Here is a 19,870-nt window from a genome sequence, read left to right as displayed (position 1 = left end):
GTCGGTGCCGTTTGTTCGGGTTACTTGGGGTGGGGGGGAATCGATCGGTGCGGCCACGCGCGGTCCGCTTGCGGCGCCGCTGGGTGACGTCACGATTGCCCTGCCGTGCCCCATTGGAGGATGCGCGGGTCACGTGGGGGCGGCGCGCCGGAAGTGGAAGCCGCCGTGGCCGTGGCGACGGGACGCGCTCCGGTACCGGGGGCTCCGGGGACCCCGGGCCGCGCGGGGGGCGGGGGGAGCAGGACCGGGGGGGGAAACGGGGCCGAACGAGCCCGAGCGGGCCCGAGGAGCCGCCGGGGCTCCCGCGCCGGCCGCACGCGGCTGTCGGGCGGGTCCCGGAACTGCAGCTCCGCGCGGGGGGGCGGGGGCCGCGTGCGGGGAGGCCCGGGGCTTTGGGGGGGGTGTCACGGAGCTTTGGGGGTCCCGGGGGTCTGGAGGGTCCCGGAGCTTTGGGGGAGGGTCCTGAATCTCGGGGGGTCCCGGGGTTTGGGGGGGAACCGGGGCTGGGGGGTCTTGGGGCTCGGGGAGGGTCTCGGGGTTCGGGAGGGGTCCCGGGGCTTTGGGGGAGGGTCCTGAGTCTCGGGGGTCCCGGGGTTCGGGGAGGGTCCTGAGGCTTTGGGGGGGGTCGTGGATCTCGGGGGTGTCCCGGGATTTTGGGCGTGGTCCGGGGCTCTGAGGGGTCCCAGGGCTTTGGGAGGGGGTCCCGGGGCTTTGGGGGTCCCGGTGTGACGTGGTCCCGTTGGTGTCCGCAGCCATGGACGGGGCTCCCAGCGACCCCCCCGGGGACGGCCCGGCGCCGGCTTCCCCCGCGGTGCCGGCTCCCGGTGCCGGGGGCGGTGCCGGTGCGGGTCCCGGTGCCGGTGCGGGTCCCGGTGCCGGTGCGGGTCCCGGTGGCGGGGCCGGGGGGTCCCCGGGGGCCCCCGCGCTGCTGTCGCTGCCGCTGGAGCTGCTGCTGCGCATCCTGGCGTTCGTGGGCGCGCGGGAGCTGCGCGCGGTGCTGCCGCGGGTGTGCCGGGCGCTGCGGGACGCGGCGCGGGACCGCGCGGCGTGGAGGGCGCGGCTGCGCGAGCGCGCGGGGGGGCGCCTGCCCGTGCTGGACGGTGAGGGGGAAGGGGGGGTCTGGGGGGGCCGGGGGCTTTGGGGGGTCCTGAGGGTCTGGGGGGGTCCTGGGGAGTCTGGAGGGGTCCCAGGGTCTGGGGTGTCCCAGGGGGTCTGGGGGGATCCCGGGGGGCTTGGGGGGGGTACCGAGGTCTGGGGTGTCCCAGGGGGTCTGGAGAGTCGCGGGGTCGGGGGGTTTAGAGGGGTCCTGGGGTCTGGGGTGTCCCAGGGGGTCTGGGGGGTCCCGGGATCTGGGGGTCCCAGGGGGTTTGGGGGGTCCCGAGGGTCTGCGGGGGTCTGGGGGTCTGGGGGCGTGACTGCCCGTGCTGGATGGTGAGGACGGGGGGGTCCTGGGTCTGGGGGCGTCCCAGGGGTCTGGGGAGTCTTGGGGGGCTCTGGGGGGTGGCTGCCCATGCTGGACGGTGAGGGGGGGGTCCCGGGGAGTTTGCGGGGGTCCCGGGGTCGGGAAGGTTTGGGGGGCTCTGGGGGGGTGCCTGCCTGTGCTGGACGGTGAGGATGGGGGGGTCCCGGGTCGGGTGGTCCCGGGGGCTTTGGGGGGGGTCCTGGGGCTTGGGGGGTCTGGGGTTGGTCTGGAGGGGCGGTGGAGGCTGCAGCACAGGGGGGGCTGCTGGAGGGGGTCCCCGGGGCTCTGGGCCCCCGTGATGGGCCCCCCCGCAGACGAGGGGTTCGACGTGCCCGGCGCCTGCGTGGAGCTGGAGGAGCTGCTGCAGCGCTGGGGGGGGCGCGCGGGGGCCCCCCCGATGGAGCATTTCTCGCTGGACGACGGGCACTTCGCCTCCGTGGACTCCGTGCTGCTGCTGCAGGTGGGGGGCGGCCCGGGGGGCCCTTGTTCCTGGGGGGCGTCCTTGTTCCTGGGGGAGAGGTCCCCGGTTCCAGGGGAGGAGTCCTTGTTTCTTTGCGGGGGTCCCACTTCCAGGGGGGTCCTTGTTCTGGGGGGGATTCCCTGGTTCCCGTGGGTCTCCCCCTGACTCTGAGGGAAATCCCCGGTTCCAGGGCAGTTTGCCCTGGCTCTGGGGGGGATCCCCGGTTCCAGGGGGGTTCCCCTGGCTCTGTGGGGGATCCCCGGTTCCAGGGGGGATCCCCGGTTCTAGAGGTGTTTCCCCTGGCTCTGGGGGGAATCCCTGGTTCCAGGGCAGTTTGCCCTGGCTCTGGGGGGGATCCCCGGTTCCAGGGGGGTTCCCCTGACTCTGGTGTGTGTGTCCCCCCGCCCAGGGCGGCTCCCTCTGCGTCTCGGGCGCCCGCGACCGCAACGTGAACCTGTGGGACCTGCGGGAGCTGGGCCGGGCGCCCGGGCGGGCGCTGGTGAAGGCGCTGGGCACCGGCAGCACCGGCACGCACAGGGTGGGTCCCGCCCTCCCGGGCGTGTCCCCGCCCCCTCCCCGGGCGTGTCCCCGCCCCCTCCCCGGGCGTGTCCCCGCCCCCTCCCGGGCGTGTCCCCGCCCCCTCCCGGGCGTGTCCCCGCCCCCTCCCCGGCGTGTCCCCGCCCCCTCCCCGGGCTGTGTCCCCGCCCCTCCCTGGGGTGTCCCCCGCCGTGGGGGTTGGGGGGCTCTGGAGCTGCCCCCCGCCGTGGGGGTTGGGGGGCTCTGGAGCTGCCCCCCGCCGTGGGGGGGGTTGGGGGGCTCTGGAGCTGCCCCCCACCGTGGGGAGGGTTTGGGGGCTCTGGAGCTGCCCCCCGCCGTGGGGGCGTTGGGGGGCTCTGGAGCTGCCCCCCGCCGTGGGGGGGGTTGGGGGGCTCTGGAGCTGCCCCCCGCCGTGGGGGTGCTGCAGCTGCCCCGCAGGGCTGGGTGTGGTGCCTGGCGGCGCGGGAGCTGGCGCTGTGCTCGGGCTCCTGGGACAGCACCGTGAAGCTTTGGGACCTGGGGGCCGAGGGGCAGCAGTTCGGGGAGATCAGGTACGGGGGGGGCCCCGCTGGACGGTGGGGGGGTCCCGGGGGTCTGGGGGGGATCCTGAGGGGTCCCAGGGCTTTGGGGGTCTGCTGGGGTCCCCTGTGTTTGGGGGTCCTGAGGGGGTCCTGGGAGTCTCAGGGGGATCCTGGGGGAGGATCCTGAGGGGTCCCAGGGGTCTGCTGGGGTCCCCCGTGTTTGGGGGGTCCTGGGGGGATCCCAGGGCTATGGGGCGTCTGTGGGGGTCCTGGGGTTTTGGGGGGGTCCTGGGGGTCTCAGGGGGTCCTGGGGGTTTGAGGCTCTAGGGGGGAGCTGCCCATGCTGGGTGTGAGTGCAGGGGGGCTGGGGGGTCCTGGGGGTCGGGGGGGTCCCAGGGCTCTGGGGAGTTGTGGGGGTCCTGGGGGGTGGGGTCCATCCCCCCTGACCCCCCCGCGCAGGGAGAAAGCGGCCGTGCTGTGTCTGTGCTGCCCGCCCGACGTCATCGTCACCGGCACCTACGACAAGACGGTGGCGCTGTACGACCCGCGAGGTGGGGGGGCTGGGGGCGCTGGGGGGCGCTGTACGACCCGCGAGGTGGGGGGGCTGGGGGCGCTGGGGGCGCTGGGGGGCGCTGTACGACCCGCGAGGTGGGGGGGCTGGGGGCGCTGGGGGGCGCTGGGGGCGCTGGGGGGCGCTGTACGACCCGCGAGGTGGGGGGGCTGGGGGCGCTGGGGGCGCTGGGGGCGCTGTACGACCCGCGAGGTGGGGGGGCTGGGGGCGCTGGGGGGCGCTGGGGGCGCTGTACGACCCGCGAGGTGGGGGGGCTGGGGGCGCTGTACAACCCGCGAGGTGGGGGGGCTGGGGACGCTGGGGGGCGCTGTACGACCCGCGAGGTGGGGGCGCTGTGGGGTGCCGGGGGGAGCCGGGGGTCCTGGTGCCCCCCTCCCGCCCCCAGCCCCGCAGGCGCTGGTGCGCAGCTACCGGCCCCACGGCAGCGCGGTGCTGGGCTGGGGGGGCTGGGCTGGGGGTGTTGGGGGGTGTTGGGGTCTCAGTGCCCCCCCATGCCCCCCAGCCCCGCAGGCGCTGGTGCGCAGCTACCGGCCCCACGGCAGCGCGGTGCTGGCGCTGGCGGCCGACGAGCGGCTCGTGGTGTCGGGCAGCGAGGACCGGACGCTCGTGGTGTTCGACCGGCGCGCCGGGGGGGTCCTGCAGCGCCTGCAGGTGCGCCGGGGGGGTCCCCGTGTCCCCGTGTCCCCGCGCCCCCGCGTCACCGTGTCCCCGTCCCCAGCTGCAGAGCTACCTGCTGTCCATGTCCTACCGGGACTCGCAGCTCTGGGCCGGTGACAACCAGGGACGCGTCTGCGTCTTCGGGAGCAGTGGCGGCGCCTTCCAGCCCGCACGGGTGCGTCCCCACCCCGGTGTCCCCAACCCGGTGTCCCCACCTGCCCCGGTGTCCCCAAACCAGCCCGCACGGGTGCGTCCCCACCCCGGTGTCCCCAACCCAGTGTCCCCACCTGCCCCGGTGTCCCCAAACCAGCCCAGTCAGTGTCCCCAACCCAGCCCAGTGTCCCCAACCCACCCCGGTGTCCCCAACCTGGTGTCCCCACCTGCCTCGGTGTCCCCAAACCAGCCCGCACGGGTGCGTCCCCACCTGGCCTGGTGTCCCCAACCCAGCACGGTGTCCCCAACCCATCCCGGTGTCCCCAACCCAGCCGGGTGTCCCCAAACCAGCCCAGTCAGTGTCCCCAACCCAGCACGGTGTCCCCAACCCAGCCGGGTGTCCCCAACCCACCCCGGTGTCCCCAACCCAGCCCAGTGTCCCCAACCCACCCCGGTGTCCCCAACCAAGCCCAGTGTCCCCAACCCATCCCCGTGTCCCCAAAACAGCCCACACGGGTGCGTCCCAACCCATCCCTAGTGTCCCCAAACCCCCTCATCTGTCCCCAAGTCACTCCATGTGTCCACACCCCCTCGATCTGTCCCACATCACTGTGTCCCCCGCATCTGTCCCATGTCACTGGTGTCCCCCCCACCTCACTGGTGTCCCCTGTCCCCCCATCTGTCCCATGTCACTGTGTCCCCCCAACCTGTCCCGTGTCTCACTGGTGTCCCCTGTCCCCCGCAGTACTTCGACGTGGGGCACCGGCTGCAGATCACGGGGCTCTGGCGCTCGCTGGGCTCCCTCTACACGACGTCCACCGACCGCACGCTGCGGGTGGGGTCCCCGCGCCCCCCGCCCGGGGGCGCCCGCGCGGGGCTGGGGGGGGCGCCCCGTTCTGGGGCTGGGCTGCCAACGCCTCCGTGTCCCTCAGATCCACGTCCCCACCGACCCCCCGCGCACCATCTGCTCCTGGACCCACGACGACGTTCTCAACGGGGTGAGAACGTGTGACCCCCCCTGTGACCCCCCCTGTGACCCCCCCTGTGACCCCCCCGTGTAACCCCCCGTGTGTCCCCCCCCGTGTGTCCCCCCCGTGCGTCCCTGACTCCCGTGTCCCCCAGATCAGCGTGGAGGGCGACGTGGTGGCCGCCGCCTCCGGGGGCCTCTCGGTCGAGGTCTGGAGGCTCCGCACGTGACCCGGGGGGGTCCCCGCCGCCGGGGGGGGGTGGCCCTGCTCCCCCGGGGCTCCTGCCGGCAGCGGGGACCCCCCCGCGCCCCCCGACACGGAGGAGCTGCCGCCTGCTCACGGGTATTAAAGGATTTGACTGGAGCGGAGGCTGCGTCTGATGCGGCTCTGGGGGAATTTGGGCGATTTGGGGTGAATTTGGGCCGTTTGGGGCGCTGCGGGGACCACAGGTTCCGAGGTAACGCGGCCGCTTCGCTTCTGGATGTCTCTTGCTCCTCGGCGGCCACCGTCCTTGCTCAAGATGGCGGCGCGCAGCCGTACGGCGGAGGGCGCGGCGCGGGAAAGCGGGTCCGTACAAGCCGGGGCGCGCAGGCGCAGTACGGCGCGGGGGGGGGGCGGGCCTAGCTGTGGCGCGCAGGCGCAGTGCGGGGCGGGGCCGTACAGCATGGCGGCGCGCAGGCGCGGGGGGCGGGCCAAGATGGCGGCGCGCAGCGGCGGCGCGGCGCAGTGAAGTGACGGAGGCGGCGGGAGCCCCGATGGCGGCGCCGGAGCCGGAGCAGGAGCCGGAGTCGGTTCCCGCCGGGGCGCTCCGGGCCGTCCTGCGGCCCAGCGGGGCCCTCCCGCCGCACAGCCTCCCGGTGCGCGGCTACGACTTCGCGGGCGGCCCGGACCACGCGGCGCTGCTGCGCTCCTTCCTCACCACCGGCTTCCAGGCTACCAGCTTCGCGCAGGCCGCGGACGAGATCCGGCGCATGGTGGGTGCGGGGCCGGGGCTCCGGGGGCTCGGGGGCTCGGGGTCCCGGTCCCGGTGGCGCTGACCCCCCCGCAGATCGCGGCCAAGCTGGAGCCGCTGAGCGCGGACGAGCGCGCCCGGGCCGCGCTGGCGGGGCCGCGCCCCCCGTCGGGCTGCACCATCTTCCTGGGCTTCACGTCCAACCTCGTCAGCTCCGGCGTGCGGGAGACGATCCGGTACCTGGTGCAGAACAACATGGTGCGGGACACGGGGGGGACATGGGGGACATGGGGGACATGGGGGGGACACGGGGACATGGGGACGATCTGGTACCTGGTGCAGAACAACATGGTGCGGGACACGGGGACATGGGGGGGACACGGGGACATGGGGACGATCCGGTACCTGGTGCAGAACAACATGGTGCGGGACACGGGGGGGACATGGGGGACATTGGGGACATGGGGACATGGGGGGGACACGGGGACATGGGGACGATCCGGTACCTGGTGCAGAACAACATGGTGCGGGACACGGGGGGGACATGGGGACATGGGGACGATCCGGTACCTGGTGCGGAACAACATGGTGCGGGACACGGGGACATGGGGGGGACACGGGGACATGGGGACGATCCGGTACCTGGTGCAGAACAACATGGTGCGGGACACGGGGGGGACATGGGGGACATTGGGGACATGGGGACATGGGGGGGACACGGGGACATGGGGACGATCCGGTACCTGGTGCAGAACAACATGGTGCGGGACACGGGGGGGACACGGGGACATGGGGACATGGGGGGGACACGGGGACATGGGGGACATGGGGGACATGGGGACATGGGGACGATCCGGTACCTGGTGCAGAACAACATGGTGCGGGGGACATGGGGGGGACGCTGGGACACCAGGGGGTTCTGGGGACATTCTGGGGGGGCAGACAGGGACACTGGGGACATTGGGGGAGCTGGGGGTCCCTGGGGTGTCCTGGGGATGTCCTGGGTGTCCCCATGTCCTGATGTGTCCGGGGGTCCCGGGGGTGTCTGGGGGTGTTGCTGGGTGTCTGGGGGTGTCCCTGGGTGTCCCCGGGGTCCCTGGGGTCCCTGGGTGTCCCTGGGGTCCCTGGGTGTCCCTGGGTGTCTGGGGGTGTCCCCGGGGTCCTTGGGTGTCCCCGGTGTCCCTGGGGTCCCTGGGTGTCCCTGGGTGTCTGGGGGTGTCCCCGGGGTCCCTGGGTGTCCCTGGGGTCCCTGGGGTCCCTGGGTGTCCCTGGGTGTCTGGGGGTGTCCCCGGGGTCCCTGGGTGTCCCCGGTGTCCCCGGTGTCCCGGGCGCGCGGTGTCCCCGGTCCCACGCTGCCGCCGCAGGTGGACGTGCTGGTGACGACGGCCGGGGGGGTGGAGGAAGATCTGATCAAGTGCTTGGCCCCCACCTACCTGGGCGACTTCAGCCTGGGGGGACGGGAGCTGCGCCAGAGCGGCCTCAACCGGTACGGGGGGGCCGGGGGGGCCCGGGGGGGCTGGGGGTCCCGGTGCCACCACCCCCCGTGTCCCCGCCCGCAGCATCGGGAACCTGCTGGTGCCCAACGACAACTACTGCCGGTTCGAGCAGTGGCTGATGCCGCGCTTGGAGCGGATGCTGGACGAGCAGGAGAGCCAGGTGCGCCCGGCGCGCCGCCCGGGGGCACGGGGTCCCTGGGGGGGGGTCCAGATGCTGGGGTCCCTGCAGGGGGGCCGGACACGCGGTCCCTATGGGGGGACGGACACCGGAGGCCCTGCCGGGGGGGGATACCAGGGTCCCTTTCTGGGGGTGGACACTCAGACTCCTGGGTCCCTTTCTGGGGGGGTTCCCAGACGCCGGGGTCCCTGTCTGGGGGGCAGGTTCCCGGATGCCTGGGTCCCTCTCTGGGTGGGGGGCTCCTGGACCCCTGGGTCCCTGTCTGGGGATGGGGGGGGTTCCCGGACGCCTGGGTCTCTGTCTGGGTGGGGTGGGGGGGGTCCCGGACACCAGGGTCCCTGTCTGGGTGGGGTGGGGGGGGTCCCGGACACTGGGGTCCCTGTCTGGGTAGGGGGGTCCCGGACACCTGGGTCCCTGTCTGGGGGGGATGGGGGGGGTCCCAGACCCCTGGGTCCCTGTCTGGGTGGGGGGGGGTCCCGGACGCCGGGGTCCCTGTCTGGGGGGGGTCCCGGACGCCGGGGTCCGCTGGGGTGCTGAGCGGGGCCCGCAGGGCGTGCGCTGGACCCCGTCCCGGATGATCGCGCGGCTGGGGCGGGAGATCGACCACCCCGACTCCGTCTGCTACTGGGCACAGAAGGTGGGGCCCGGGGGTCCCGCCGCGGCGCTGGGGGTGGGGGGGTCCGGGGGTCCTCGGGGTGTCACTGGGCGTGGGGGGGGCCCTGGGGTCCCACGGTGTCACTGGGGGTGGGGGGGCCCGGGGGTCCCGCGGTGGCACTGGGGGTGGGGGGGCCCGGGGGTCCCCGCGGTGTCACTGGGGGTGGGGGGGCCCGGGGGTCCCCATGGTGTCACTGGGGGTGGGGGGCCGGGGGGTCCCGCGGTGGCACTGGGGGTGGGGGGCCCGGGGGTCCTCGGGGTGTCACTGGGATCCCAGGGGGGTCCGGGGGTCCCATGATGTCGCTGGGGTCCCAGGGGGGTCTGGGGGGTCCTATGGTGTTGCTGGGATCCCAGGGGGGTCCTGGGGGTCCCGCGGTGTTACTGGGAGTGGGGGGTCCAGGGGTCCCTGCGGTGTCACTGGGAGTGGGGGGTCCGGGGGTCCCGTGGTGTCACTGGGGGTTGGGGGGTCCCAGGGGGGTCCCCGCGGTGTCCCCACGCTGGTCTCATCCTGTTCCAGCACAACATCCCGGTGCTGAGCCCGGCGCTCACCGACGGCTCCCTGGGGGACATGATTTTCTTCCACTCGTACAAGCGCCCGGGGCTGGTCCTGGACATCGTGGAGGGTGCGTGGGCCCGGACGCTGGGGTCCCCTCGGTGTGACCCCCGCGGTGTCCCTGTGGTGACCCCGCGGTGACCCCGTGGTGTCCCTGTCCCCAGACCTGCGCCTCATCAACACCCAGGCCATCTTCGCCAGGAAAACCGGGATGATCGTGCTGGGGGGGGGGCTGGTGAAGCACCACATCGCCAACGCCAACCTCATGGTGAGGGACGCGGGGACGCGGGGACAGCGGGGGCGTCTGGGGTCAACGGGGGCGTCTGGGGACACGGGGACACTGGGGACAGCGGGGCGTCTGGGGACAGCGGGGCATCTGGGGTCAACGGGGGCGTCTGGGGACAGCGGGGGCGTCTGGGGACAGCGGGGCATCTGGGGTCAACGGGGGCGTCTGGGGACAGCGGGGCGTCTGGGGTCAACGGGGGGATCTGGGGACAGCGGGGGCGTCTGGGGTCAACGGGGGCGTCTGGGGACAGCGGGGGCGTCTGGGGACAGCGGGGACACAGGGACAATGGGGACAGTGGGGACACTGGGACACAGCTTGTCCTCGTGTCTCAATGTCACCCTGTCCCGATGTCCCCGTGTCCGTCTGTCCCCATGTCCGTGTGTCCCCGTGTCTGTTTGTCCCTGTGTCCGTGTGTCCCCGTGTCCATGCGTCCCCATGTCCCCGTCTCCCTGTGTCCCCGTGTTCGTGTGTCCCCATGTCCCTGTGTCCCCATGTCCCTGTGTCCATGTGTCCCTGTGTCCCCATGTCCCTGTGTCTGTGTGTCCTGGTGTCCTGGTGTCCCTGTGTCCTCCTGTCCCCATGTCCCTGTCCCTGTGTCCCTGTGTCTGTGTCCCCATGTCCCTGTGTCCCTACGTGTCCGTGTCCCTGTCCCCGTGTCCCCGTGTCCCTGTCCCCGTGTCCCCATGTGTCCCTGTCCCCGTGTCCCTGTCCCCGTGTCCCTGTCCCCGTGTCCCTGTCCCCGTGTCCCCGTGTCCCCATGTGTCCCTGTCCCCGTGTCCCTGTCCCCGTGTCCCTGTCCCCGTGTCCCTGTCCCCGTGTCCCCGTGTCCCCATGTGTCCGTGTCCCCGTGTCCCTGTCCCCATGGGTCCCTGTCCCCGTGTCCGTGTCCCCGTGTCCCTGTCCCCGTGTCCCTGTCCCCGTGTCCCTGTCCCCGTGTCCCTGTCCGCGTCCCCGTGTCCCCATGTGTCCCTGTCCCCATGGGTCCCTGTCCCCGTGTCCCTGTCCCCGTGTCCCCGCGTCCCAGCGGAACGGAGCGGACTTCTCTGTGTTCGTGAACACGGCGCAGGAGTTCGATGGCTCGGACTCGGGGGCGCGCCCGGACGAGGCCGTGTCCTGGGGCAAGATCCGGCCCGACGCGCGCCCCGTCAAGGTGGGGACGCGGGGACACGGGGGGGACACGGGGGGGACACGGGGCGGGGGGCTGGGGGGACACGGGGGGGACACGGGGCGGGGGGTGGGGGGGACACGGGGGACACGGGGGACACACGGGGTGGGGGGTGGGGGGGACACGGGGGGGACACGGGGCGGGGGGCGGGGGGGACACGGGGGGGACACGGGGCGGGGGGTGGGGGGGACACGGGGGACACGGGGCGGGGGGCTGGGGGGACACGGGGGGGACACGGAGGGGAGGGACATGGCGGGGACACAGGGGTGGGAGCTGGGGGGAGACTGGGAGGGGACATGGTGGGGGGAACGGGGGGGACACTGGGGGGGACACGGGGGGGATGGCTGGGGGGACACGGGGGGGACACGGGGGTGGGAACTGAGGGGGACACAGTGTGGGGGGCTGGGGGGACACTGGGGGGGGGGACATGGTGGGGGGAGCTGGGGGGACACAGGGGGGACACGGGGGGGAGGGACATGGGGGGGACACGGGGGTGGGAGCTGGGGGGGGACTGGGAGGGGACATGGTGGGGGGAGCTGGGGGGACACGGGGGGGACACTGGGGGGGACACGGAGATGGGAGCTGGGGGGGAACACGGTGTGGGGGGCTGGGGGGACACTGGGGGGGACACTGGGGGGGACACAGTGGGGAGGGCTTGGGGGGGACATAATGGGGGAGACACGGTGGGGGGGCTGGGGGGACACAGGGGGGGCTGGGGGGGGATACGGTGGGGGGGACATGGTGGGGGGCGCTGGGGGGAGCACGACTTGGGGGGCAGTGGGGGACATGGTGAGGGGGGGCTGGGGGGGTCAGGGGACACACACAGTGGGGGGGCTGGGGGAGTCCCAGGGGGGCTCACACAGGGTGGGGGCCAGAAGGGTCCCCTGGGGGACTCGGACAGGTGGGGGGTCCTGGGGGTCCCGCAGTTTGGGGTCCTGGGGGGTCCCTGGGGTCCCGCAGTTTGTCTGGGGGGCTGTGGGGTCCCCCAGCCTCGTGTCCCCCCGTGTCCCCCCGTGTCCCCCAGGTTTACGCGGACGCGTCGCTCGTGTTCCCGCTGCTGGTGGCCGAGACCTTCGCGCAACGGGCCGGGGACTTCACCGGGGGGGCTGGGGGGGCCCCCCCAGACCCGGGTGACCCCCAGACCCTGGGGTGACCCCTGAACCCTGGGTGACCCCCCCTAAACCATGGGGTGACCCCCCCTAAACCATGGGGTGACCCCCAAACCCAGGTGACCCCCCCGAGAGGCAGGGGCCCCGTCCCGGGGGGCTGGCCCCACTTTGGGGGTGCTGAGCCCCCCACTACCTCTGCGGGGGCTCCCGCCTCGGGGGTCCCAGGGCCCCTGTGTGTCCCCCCGTCCGTCTGTCCCCCCCGTCCGTCCGTCCCCCCGTCACTGTATTTATTTGCGCCGCCCCAATCAGATGCGGTCGATGTCCAATAAACCCCGGGGTTCCCCCACCCGTGGGAGGTTTATTTCCCTTTGGGGGGCCCCCAGTGCCCCCCAGCCCCGCCCCGCCCCCCCACTTGTCCGTGCGTCCCTCGCGGCGCCGTCCGTCCGTCCGCCCACGTTCGAGCTGCCGGCGCCACCCATGAGTCCCTGCAGCCTCTGCCCCCGGGGGTCGTTTGTCCCCGGGGGGGGGGTCGCTTGTCCCCGGGGGTCGTTTGTCCCCGGGGGTCGTTTGTCGCCGGGGGTCATTTGTCGCCGGGGGGGTCGCTGTCCCCGCTGTCCCCGCCGTCCCCCCCCGGTCCCCACAGCTGCACCTGCCCCCTGGTGGCCGCCAGCAGCAGCGGCTGCTCCGGGTGCAGCGACACCGAGGCCACGACGCCGGGACCCACGGGGAGGCGCAGCAACAGCGACCCCTGGGGACACGGGGGGGTCACGGTGTCCCCATGTCCCCTCTGTGCCCTCCGTGTCCCCCCATGTCCCCATGATGTCCCCATGTCCCCTGTCACCTCCAGCAGGTCCCACAGGTACACGTGTCCCCATGTCCCCATGATGTCCCCATGATGTCCCCATAATGTCCCCATGATGTCCCCATGATGTCCCCGTGTCCCCTGTCACCTCCAGCAGGTCCCACAGGTACACGTGTCCCCATGTCCCCATGATGTCCCCATGATGTCCCCGTGTCCCCTGTCACCTCCAGCAGGTCCCACAGGTACACGTGTCCGTCCTCCGACGCCGCCACCGCGTGCGCGTCCCCGGCGCTCAGGGCGCAGTCCAGCCGGTACGAGCCGCTGCGGTGGCCCCGGAACCTGCGGCGCGGGGACCCCTGAGCCCCTGGAGCCCCCCGGAAGCTCCCCACTCTGTTTCGGGGTGTCCCGGTTTTGGGGTACCCCCTGGTTTCGGGGTGCCCCTCACTCACTGAGCCAGCAGCTCCCCGCTCTGTTTGGGGTCCCCCCGGTTTTGGGGTCCCCATTTTCGGGGTGCCCCTCACTCACTGAGCCAGCAGCTCTCCGCTCTGTTTGGGGTCCCCCCGGTTTTGGGGTCCCCCCAGTTGTTTTCGGGGTGCCCCTCACTCACTGAGCCAGCAGCTCCCTGCTCTGTCTGGGGTCCCCCCGGTTGTTTTCGGGGTGCCCCTCACTCACTGAGCCAGCAGCTCCCCGCTCTGTTTGGGGTCCCCATTTCCGGGGTGCCCCTCACTCACTGAGCCAGCAGCTCCCCGCTCTGCGTGTCCAGCAGCCGCAGCACCGAGTCCAGGCTGGCGGCCAACGCGCTCTGACCGTCCCGGCTGCGGCAGACGCTGCTCACAGGGCCTGGGACGCGGGACATGGGACACGGGGACGTGGGGACACAGGACACGGGACATGGGGACACGGGACATGGGGACATGGGACATGGGAACGTGGGGACACGGGACGTGGGGACACGGGACATGGGGACACGGGACATGGGGACACGGGACATGGGACATGGGGACATGGGACATGGGGACGTGGGGACACGGGACATGGGGACACGGGACATGGGGACATGGGACATGGGGACATGGGACACGGGGACGTGGGGACACGGGACATGGGGACACGGGACATGGGGACATGGGGACGTGGGGACACGGGACATGGGGACGTGGGGCCATGGGCCATGGTGATGTGGGGACGGGGGGTCAGGGGGACCCAGGGGGTTATGGGGAAACACGGGGGGTCAGGGGGCCCAGGGAAACCCCCCCAGCTTTGGGACCCCCCCACACTTTGGGACGCTCCCCAGCTCTGGGACCCCCCAGCTTCAGGACCCCCTCAGCTTTGGGACCCCCTCCACCTTTGGGACCCCCCCAGCTTTGGGGACCCCCCACACTTTGGGACCCCCCACACTTCGGGACCCCCCCAGCTTCAGGATCTCCCCCCAGCTTTGGGGACCCCCCAGCTTTGGCACCCTCCCCAGCTTTGGGACCCCCACACTTTGGGACCCCCCACACTTTGGGACATTCCCAAGCTTTGGGGATCCCCCCAGCTTTGGGGACCCCCCACACACTTTGGGACCCCCCAGCTTTGGGGACCCCCCAGCTTTGGAATGCCCCCAGCTTTGGGGACCCCCCCCCCCCACTTCGGGACCCCCCAGCTTTGGGACCCCCCCAGCTTTGGGGACCCCCCAGCTTTGGGGCCCCCCGCTGTGCCCGCACTCACTGCCGATGTGGTCGCAGAGCAGCTGCCCGGCCCGCAGGTCGTACCGGCGCACGCGCCCGTCCACGGAGCTGCAACGGGGCAGCGCCCAAAAACGGGTCAGCACCCCAAAACGGGGTCAGCACCCCAAAACGGGTCAGCACCCCAAAACGGGGCAGCGCCCAAAAAACAGGGTCAGCGCCCCAAAACGGGTCAGCACCCCAAAACGGGTCAGCACCCAAAACGGGGTCAGCACCCAAAACGGGTCAGCACCCCAAAACGGGTCAGCGCCCCAAAACGGGTCAGCACCCCAAAACGGGGTCAGCAGCCCAAAAACGGGGGGTCAGCACCCAACGGGGGGTCAGCACCCAAAGGGGGGATCAGCACCCAAAGCGGGGGTCAGCACCCAAAGCGGGGGGTCAGCACCCAAAGGGGGGGTCAGCACCCAACGGGGGTCAGCACCCCAAAAACGGGGGTCAGCACCCAAAGGGGGGGTCAGCACCCAACGGGGGTCAGCACCCCAAAAACGGGGGTCAGCACCCAAAGGGGGGGTCAGCACCCAAAGGGGGTCAGCACCCCAAACACGGGGGTCAGCACCCAAAGGGGGGGTCAGCACCCCACGGGGGTCAGCACCCCAAACACGGGGGTCAGCACCCCACGGGGGTCGGCCCCGGCCCTCACCCCGCCAGGATGTCGTGCGGGGCCACGGCCACGCTGGTGACGCCGTCCCTGGGCTCGGGCAGCACCTGCAGCGCCTCCGGGCGGCGGGAGCGCGCGTCCCAGCAGCGGAGGGAGGCGTCGTCCGAGCCTGGAACGGGGAGAACGGGCAAAAATGGGCGGAAAGGGGCGGAAATGGGGGGAAATGGGGCTCGGGGCCGGCCCAGCAGCGGAGGGAGGCGGCGGCGGAGCCTGGAATGGGGGAGAACGGGGGAAAATGGGGGTTTGGGGGAAATGGGGGTTTGGGGTGTAAATGGGGGTTCAGGTGTATATGGGGATTCAGGTGTAAATGGAGTTTGGGTGTAAATGGGGTTTGGGTGTAAATGGGGGTTCAGGGGCTGTAATTTGGGGTTTGGGGTGTAAATGGGGTTCAGGTGTAAATGTGGTTCAGGTGTAAATGGGGTTCAGGTGTAAATGTGGTTCAGGTGTAAATGGGGGTTCAGGTGTAAATGGGGTTTGGGTGTAAATGGGGTTTGGGTGTAAATGGGGGTTCAGGGGCTGTAATTTGGGGTTTGGGGTGTAAATGGGGTTCAGGTGTAAATGTGGTTCAGGTGTAAATGGGGGTTCAGGTGTAAATGGGGTTTGGGTGTAAATGGGGTTTGGGTGTAAATGGGGGTTCAGGGGCTGTAATTTGGGGTTTGGGGTGTAAATGGGGTTCAGGTGTAAATGTGGTTCAGGTGTAAATGGGGTTCAGGTGTAAATGTGGTTCAGGTGTCAATGGGGTTCGGGTGTCAGTGGGGTTCAGGTGTAAATGGGGTTCGGGTGTAAACGGGGTTCGGGTGTCAGTGGGGTTCGGGTGTCAGTGGGGTTCAGGTGTAAATGGGGTTCGGGTGTAAATGGGGTTCGGGTGTAAACGGGGTTCGGGTGTCAGTGGGGTTCGGGTGTAAATGGGGTTTGGGTGTCAGTGGGGTTCGGGTGTTAGTGGGGTTCGGGTGTAAATGGGGTTCAGGTGTCAGTGGGGTTCGGGTGTCAGTGGGGTTTGGGTGTCAGTGGGGTTCGGGTGTCAGTGGGGTTTGGGTGTAAATGGGGTTCAGGTGTCAGTGGGGTTCGGGTGTCAGTGGGGTTCGGGTGTCAGTGGGGTTTGGGTGTCAGTGGGGTTCGGGTGTCAGTGGGGTTCGGGTGTAAATGGGGTTCGGGTGTAAGCTGGCGCGCAGCCCCCAGGGCCCCTCACCCGACACGATGACCGTGGCCTCCTCGTTGAACCGGACACAGTTCACCCGCTGCGGGGACACGGGGAGGGGACCCCAACCCCCCCAGGGTGACCCCAGATTCCCTGGGTGACCCCAAATTCCTCAGTGCCCCCAAACCCCCGGGGTCACCCCAAACCCCCCCGGGGTCACCCCAACCCCCCCCCAGGGTGACCCCAAACCCCTCCGGGGTGACCCCAAACCCCCCAGAGTGACCCCAAACCCCCGGGGTCACCCCAAACCCCTCCGGGGTGACCCCAAACCCCCGGGTGACCCCAAATTCCTCAGTGACCACAAACTCCCCAGAGTGCCCCCAAACCCCCGGGTGACCCCAAACCCCCGGGGTGACCCCCAAATATCCTCAGGCCCCCCCCAATATCCTCAGTGACCCCCAACCCCCCCCAGGGTGACCCCAAATTCCTCAGTGCCCCTAAATCCCCCCCGGGGTGACCCCAACCCCCCCCCCCGGGGTGACCCCCAATTCCTCTGGGGCCCCCAAACCCCCGAGTCCCCAAATCCCCTTGGAGCCCCCGCCCCCCCGGTGGCCCCGCCCCCCGGTGGCCCCGCCCCCCGTGGCCCCGCCCCTCACCCCCGCGTGGCCGCGGAACTTGCGCAGCACGCGCCCGGTCCCCACGTCCCACAGCGCCACCGTGCGGTCCGCGCTGCCCGAGCACAGGAGGCTGTTGTCCGCGGAGCTGCGGGGGGGCAGAGCGGGGGGGCACGGCGGGGGGGCAGAGCGGGGGGGCAGAGCGGGGGGGCAGAGCGGGGGGGCACGGCGGGGGGGCACGGCGGGGGGGCACGGCGGGGGGGCAGAGCGGGGGGGCACGGCGGGGAGGGGCACAGTGGGGGGTTCCGAGCGGGGGGGGGGGCACAGCAGGGGGGCAGAGCGGGAGGGGGCAGAGCCGGAGGGGGTGTCAGGGTCCCCCCGTGTCCCCCACATCCCCCCGTGTCCCCCCCATCCCCCCGTGTCCCCGTGTCCCCCCCGTCCCCTGTGTCCCCACGTCCCCCCGTGTCCCCCCCATCCCCCCATGTCCCCGTGTCCCCCCCGTCCCCTGTGTCCCCATGTCCCCCCGTGTCCCCCCCATCCCCCCATGTCCCCGTGTCCCCCCCGTCCCCTGTGTCCCCATGTCCCCCCGTGTCCCCCCCATCCCCCCATGTCCCCGTGTCCCCCCCCGTCCCCTGTGTCCCCATGTCCCCCCGTGTCCCCCATATCCCCCCGTGTCCCCGTGTCCCCCCCGTCCCCTGTGTCCCCACATCCCCCCGTGTCCCCCCCATCCCCCCGTGTCCCCGTGTCCCCCCCGTCCCCTGTGTCCCCATGTCCCCCCGTGTCCCCCACATCCCCCCATGTCCCCGTGTCCCCCCCGTCCCCTGTGTCCCCGTGTCCCCCATATCCCCCCGTGTCCCCCACATCCCCCCATGTCGCCGTGTCCCCCGTGTCCCCGTGTCCCCCCCGTCCCCGTGTCCCCCGTCCCTCACCCGGCAGCGTCCAGCACCTCGTACCCGTGCCCCTGGTAGCTCTTGAGCGCGGCGCCCGTGTGCGGGTTCCAGAGCCGCAGCGTCTTGTCCGCGCCGCACGTCAGGCAGTAGTGGCCGTCGGCTGGGGACGGGTGTCCAGAGCCCCCAGAGCCCGGGAGACACCCCCGAGCCCCAGGGACACCCCCAGAGCCCCCCCGAGCCCCGGGGACACCCCCGAGCCCCAGGGACACCCCCAGAGCCCCCCCGAGCCCCGGGGACACCCCCAGAGCCCCGGGGACATCCCCAGACACCTCAGAGCCCCGGGGACACCCCCGAGCCCCAGGGACACCCCCAGAGCCCCCCCGAGCCCCGGGGACATCCCCAGACACCTCAGAGCCCCGGGGACACCCCCAGAGCCCCGGGGACACCCCAGAGCCGGGAGTCACACCCAGAGCCCCCCAGACCCCAGGAACACCCCCAGAGCCCCGGGGACATCCCCAGAGCCCCGGGGACACCCCCGAGCCCCAGGGACACCCCCAGAGCCGGGAGTCACACCCAGAGCCCCCCAGACCCCAGGAACACCCCCAGAGCCCCGGGGACATCCCCAGAGCCCCAGGGACCCCCAGAGCCAGGGGACACCCCCAGACCCCCCAGGTCCCGTCTGTCCCCTCCCGACCCCCGCTCCCCCGGTCCCCGTTCCCCCCGGTCCCGTCTCTTTCCCCCCGATCCCCGCTCCCCCGATCCCCGCTCCCCCGGTCCCCGCTCCCCCGGTCCCCGCTCCCCCCGGTCCCGCCTGTCCCCCCGATCCCCGCTCCCCCCGGTCCCGTCTGTCCCCCGCGATGCCCGCTCCCCGGGTCCCCGCTCCCCCGGTCCCCCCGGTCTCACCGTTGAACCGCACGGCCCGCACCGCCCCCTGCCCGCACTCCAGTGTCCGCAGCCGCCGCCGCGGCAGCTCCGGCGGGACCGGCCGGGGCTGCGGGAACGCCATGGCGGGAACGGCCGGGGGCGGGAACCGGCCGGGGGCGGGGCCTGGCCGGGGGCGGGGGCGGGGCCTGGGCTGGGGCGGAGCCGCGGCGGTGGGGGCGGGGCCTGGCGGAGTTAGAGGCGGAGCCGGCGCTTGAGTAGGCGTGTCCGGGGCGTGGCCAGTGGCGGAAGTGGCGGGAACATGGCGGACCCGCGGCGGCCGGCCCGGGTGTCCAGGTGGGAGCGGGGGGACCGGGCCGGGGGGAGCGGGCGGAGCCCCGGGCGCCCCGGTCCGGCTGACGGTGCCGGTCCCGGCCCCAGGTACAAACCACCGGCCACCGAGACCAACCCGGCGCTGGAGGACCCGACCCCCGACTACATGAACCTGCTGGGGATGGTGTTCAGCATGTGCGGGCTCATGCTCAAGGTGGGCGCGGGGACCCGACCCGGGGACGGGGGACATCGCGGGGGGGCGGCCGAGGGGGCTCGGGGGGCACAGGGGTGACCCCAGGGACCTGGGGGGGACGGGGGTGTCCCCAGGGGCTCGGCGGACACAGGGGTGACCCCAGGGACCTGGGGGGGACAGGGGTGTCCCCAGGGGCTCGGGGGACAAAGGGGTGACCCCAGGGGCCCAGGAGGGGACAGAGGTTTCCCCGGGGGGACAGGGGCGTCCCCAGGGGCTCAGGGGGACACCGGGGTTTCCCAAGCAGCTCAGGGGTCTCGGGGTGTCCCCGGGGTCTCGGGGGGCACAGGGGACTCGGGGGGGCACCGGGGCGTCCCCAGGTGTCCCCAGACGTCCCCCCAGCTGAAGTGGTGCGCCTGGATCGCCGTGTACTGCTCCTTCATCAGCTTCGCCAACTCCCGCAGCTCCGAGGACACCAAGCAGATGATGAGCAGCTTCATGTGAGTGTCCCCGGGGCCGTGGGGACGCGGCCGGTGCCACGGGGGCTCTCAATGTCCCCTTTCCCCCCAGGCTCTCCATCTCGGCCGTGGTGATGTCCTACCTGCAGAACCCCCAGCCCATGTCACCGCCCTGGTGACCGACGGGACAGCACGGGGGCTGCGGGGACAGTAAAGGGGCTGCGGGGACAGTAAAGGGGCTGCGGGGACAATAAAGGGGGTGCGGGGACAATAAAGGGGCGCAGAGCTGGCGGTCGTTGTGGCTCACATGTGCTTGGGGGGTGGATCCTGCTCGGAGCCCCCGTGTGAGCGGGCAGAGGGGGGGATGGACCCCCCGGGTTTGGGGGGGACCCGGTGTGGAGGGAATTGGGGGGTCTGGGGAGCAGGAACGGTGGTAAAACGGGCTGGGAGGAGCTCATTGGAGGAGAGAGCTGCCCG

General features: G+C 72.3%; 4 protein-coding genes across 12 annotated transcripts; 3 read left to right on the top strand and 1 right to left on the bottom strand.

Moving 5' to 3' along the window:
• Positions 1-105: 105 nt before the first annotated feature.
• Positions 106-5,692, top strand: FBXW9 (F-box and WD repeat domain containing 9). Its single transcript, XM_071800672.1, is given in 12 exon segments — positions 106-192; positions 753-905; positions 908-1,100; positions 1,777-1,922; positions 2,332-2,460; positions 2,898-3,010; positions 3,440-3,531; positions 4,054-4,202; positions 4,270-4,383; positions 5,107-5,196; positions 5,294-5,359; positions 5,484-5,692. Coding segments are annotated over 12 exon segments (1,392 nt in total). The 5' UTR covers positions 106-120; the 3' UTR covers positions 5,559-5,692.
• Positions 5,693-6,021: 329 nt separating this feature from the next.
• On the top strand, positions 6,022-11,807 carry DHPS (deoxyhypusine synthase). 4 transcript variants are annotated; one of them, XM_071800745.1, is made up of 9 exons: positions 6,022-6,303; positions 6,378-6,539; positions 7,646-7,767; positions 7,841-7,937; positions 8,506-8,592; positions 9,127-9,232; positions 9,350-9,430; positions 10,473-10,598; positions 11,638-11,807. In XM_071800745.1, exons 1-9 carry the CDS (start codon positions 6,085-6,087, stop codon positions 11,745-11,747), a joined length of 1,110 nt encoding a protein of 369 aa, XP_071656846.1. In that variant the 5' UTR covers positions 6,022-6,084; the 3' UTR covers positions 11,748-11,807. The 4 variants fall into 4 exon arrangements, with proteins under 4 accessions (XP_071656846.1, XP_071656843.1, XP_071656845.1 ...); XM_071800742.1 differs by having other exon boundaries at positions 6,027-6,303; positions 9,327-9,430; XM_071800744.1 differs by lacking the exons at positions 6,022-6,303; positions 6,378-6,539 and adding an exon at positions 6,865-6,869 and having other exon boundaries at positions 9,327-9,430.
• Positions 11,808-12,262: 455 nt separating this feature from the next.
• Positions 12,263-18,601, bottom strand: WDR83 (WD repeat domain 83). 4 transcript variants are annotated; one of them, XM_071800747.1, is made up of 9 exons: positions 18,455-18,601; positions 17,591-17,711; positions 16,704-16,809; positions 16,099-16,147; positions 14,892-15,018; positions 14,235-14,302; positions 13,256-13,364; positions 12,749-12,863; positions 12,263-12,470 (listed from the first exon to the last, which is right to left on the bottom strand). In XM_071800747.1, exons 1-9 carry the CDS (start codon positions 18,555-18,557, stop codon positions 12,303-12,305), a joined length of 966 nt encoding a protein of 321 aa, XP_071656848.1. In that variant the 5' UTR covers positions 18,558-18,601; the 3' UTR covers positions 12,263-12,302. The 4 variants fall into 4 exon arrangements, with proteins under 4 accessions (XP_071656848.1, XP_071656847.1, XP_071656849.1 ...); XM_071800746.1 differs by having other exon boundaries at positions 13,197-13,364; positions 17,608-17,711; XM_071800748.1 differs by having other exon boundaries at positions 17,615-17,711.
• A 33-nt stretch (positions 18,602-18,634) lies between these two features.
• On the top strand, positions 18,635-19,648 carry WDR83OS (WD repeat domain 83 opposite strand). Of its 3 annotated transcripts, none has more exons than XM_071800753.1 (4): positions 18,635-18,769; positions 18,854-18,959; positions 19,400-19,435; positions 19,506-19,648. In XM_071800753.1, exons 1-4 carry the CDS (start codon positions 18,735-18,737, stop codon positions 19,605-19,607), a joined length of 279 nt encoding a protein of 92 aa, XP_071656854.1. In that variant the 5' UTR covers positions 18,635-18,734; the 3' UTR covers positions 19,608-19,648. The 3 variants fall into 3 exon arrangements, with proteins under 3 accessions (XP_071656854.1, XP_071656853.1, XP_071656851.1); XM_071800752.1 differs by having other exon boundaries at positions 19,382-19,435; XM_071800750.1 differs by having other exon boundaries at positions 19,338-19,435.
• The last annotated feature ends 222 nt before the right edge of the window (positions 19,649-19,870 follow it).

The sequence above is a fragment of the Patagioenas fasciata genome, chromosome 32, assembly GCF_037038585.1.
Source record: "Patagioenas fasciata isolate bPatFas1 chromosome 32, bPatFas1.hap1, whole genome shotgun sequence".
Taxonomy (NCBI): domain Eukaryota; kingdom Metazoa; phylum Chordata; class Aves; order Columbiformes; family Columbidae; genus Patagioenas; species Patagioenas fasciata.
The sequence above is the reverse complement of the archived record's forward strand: the minus strand, read 5'-3'. Positions and strand labels throughout refer to the sequence as shown.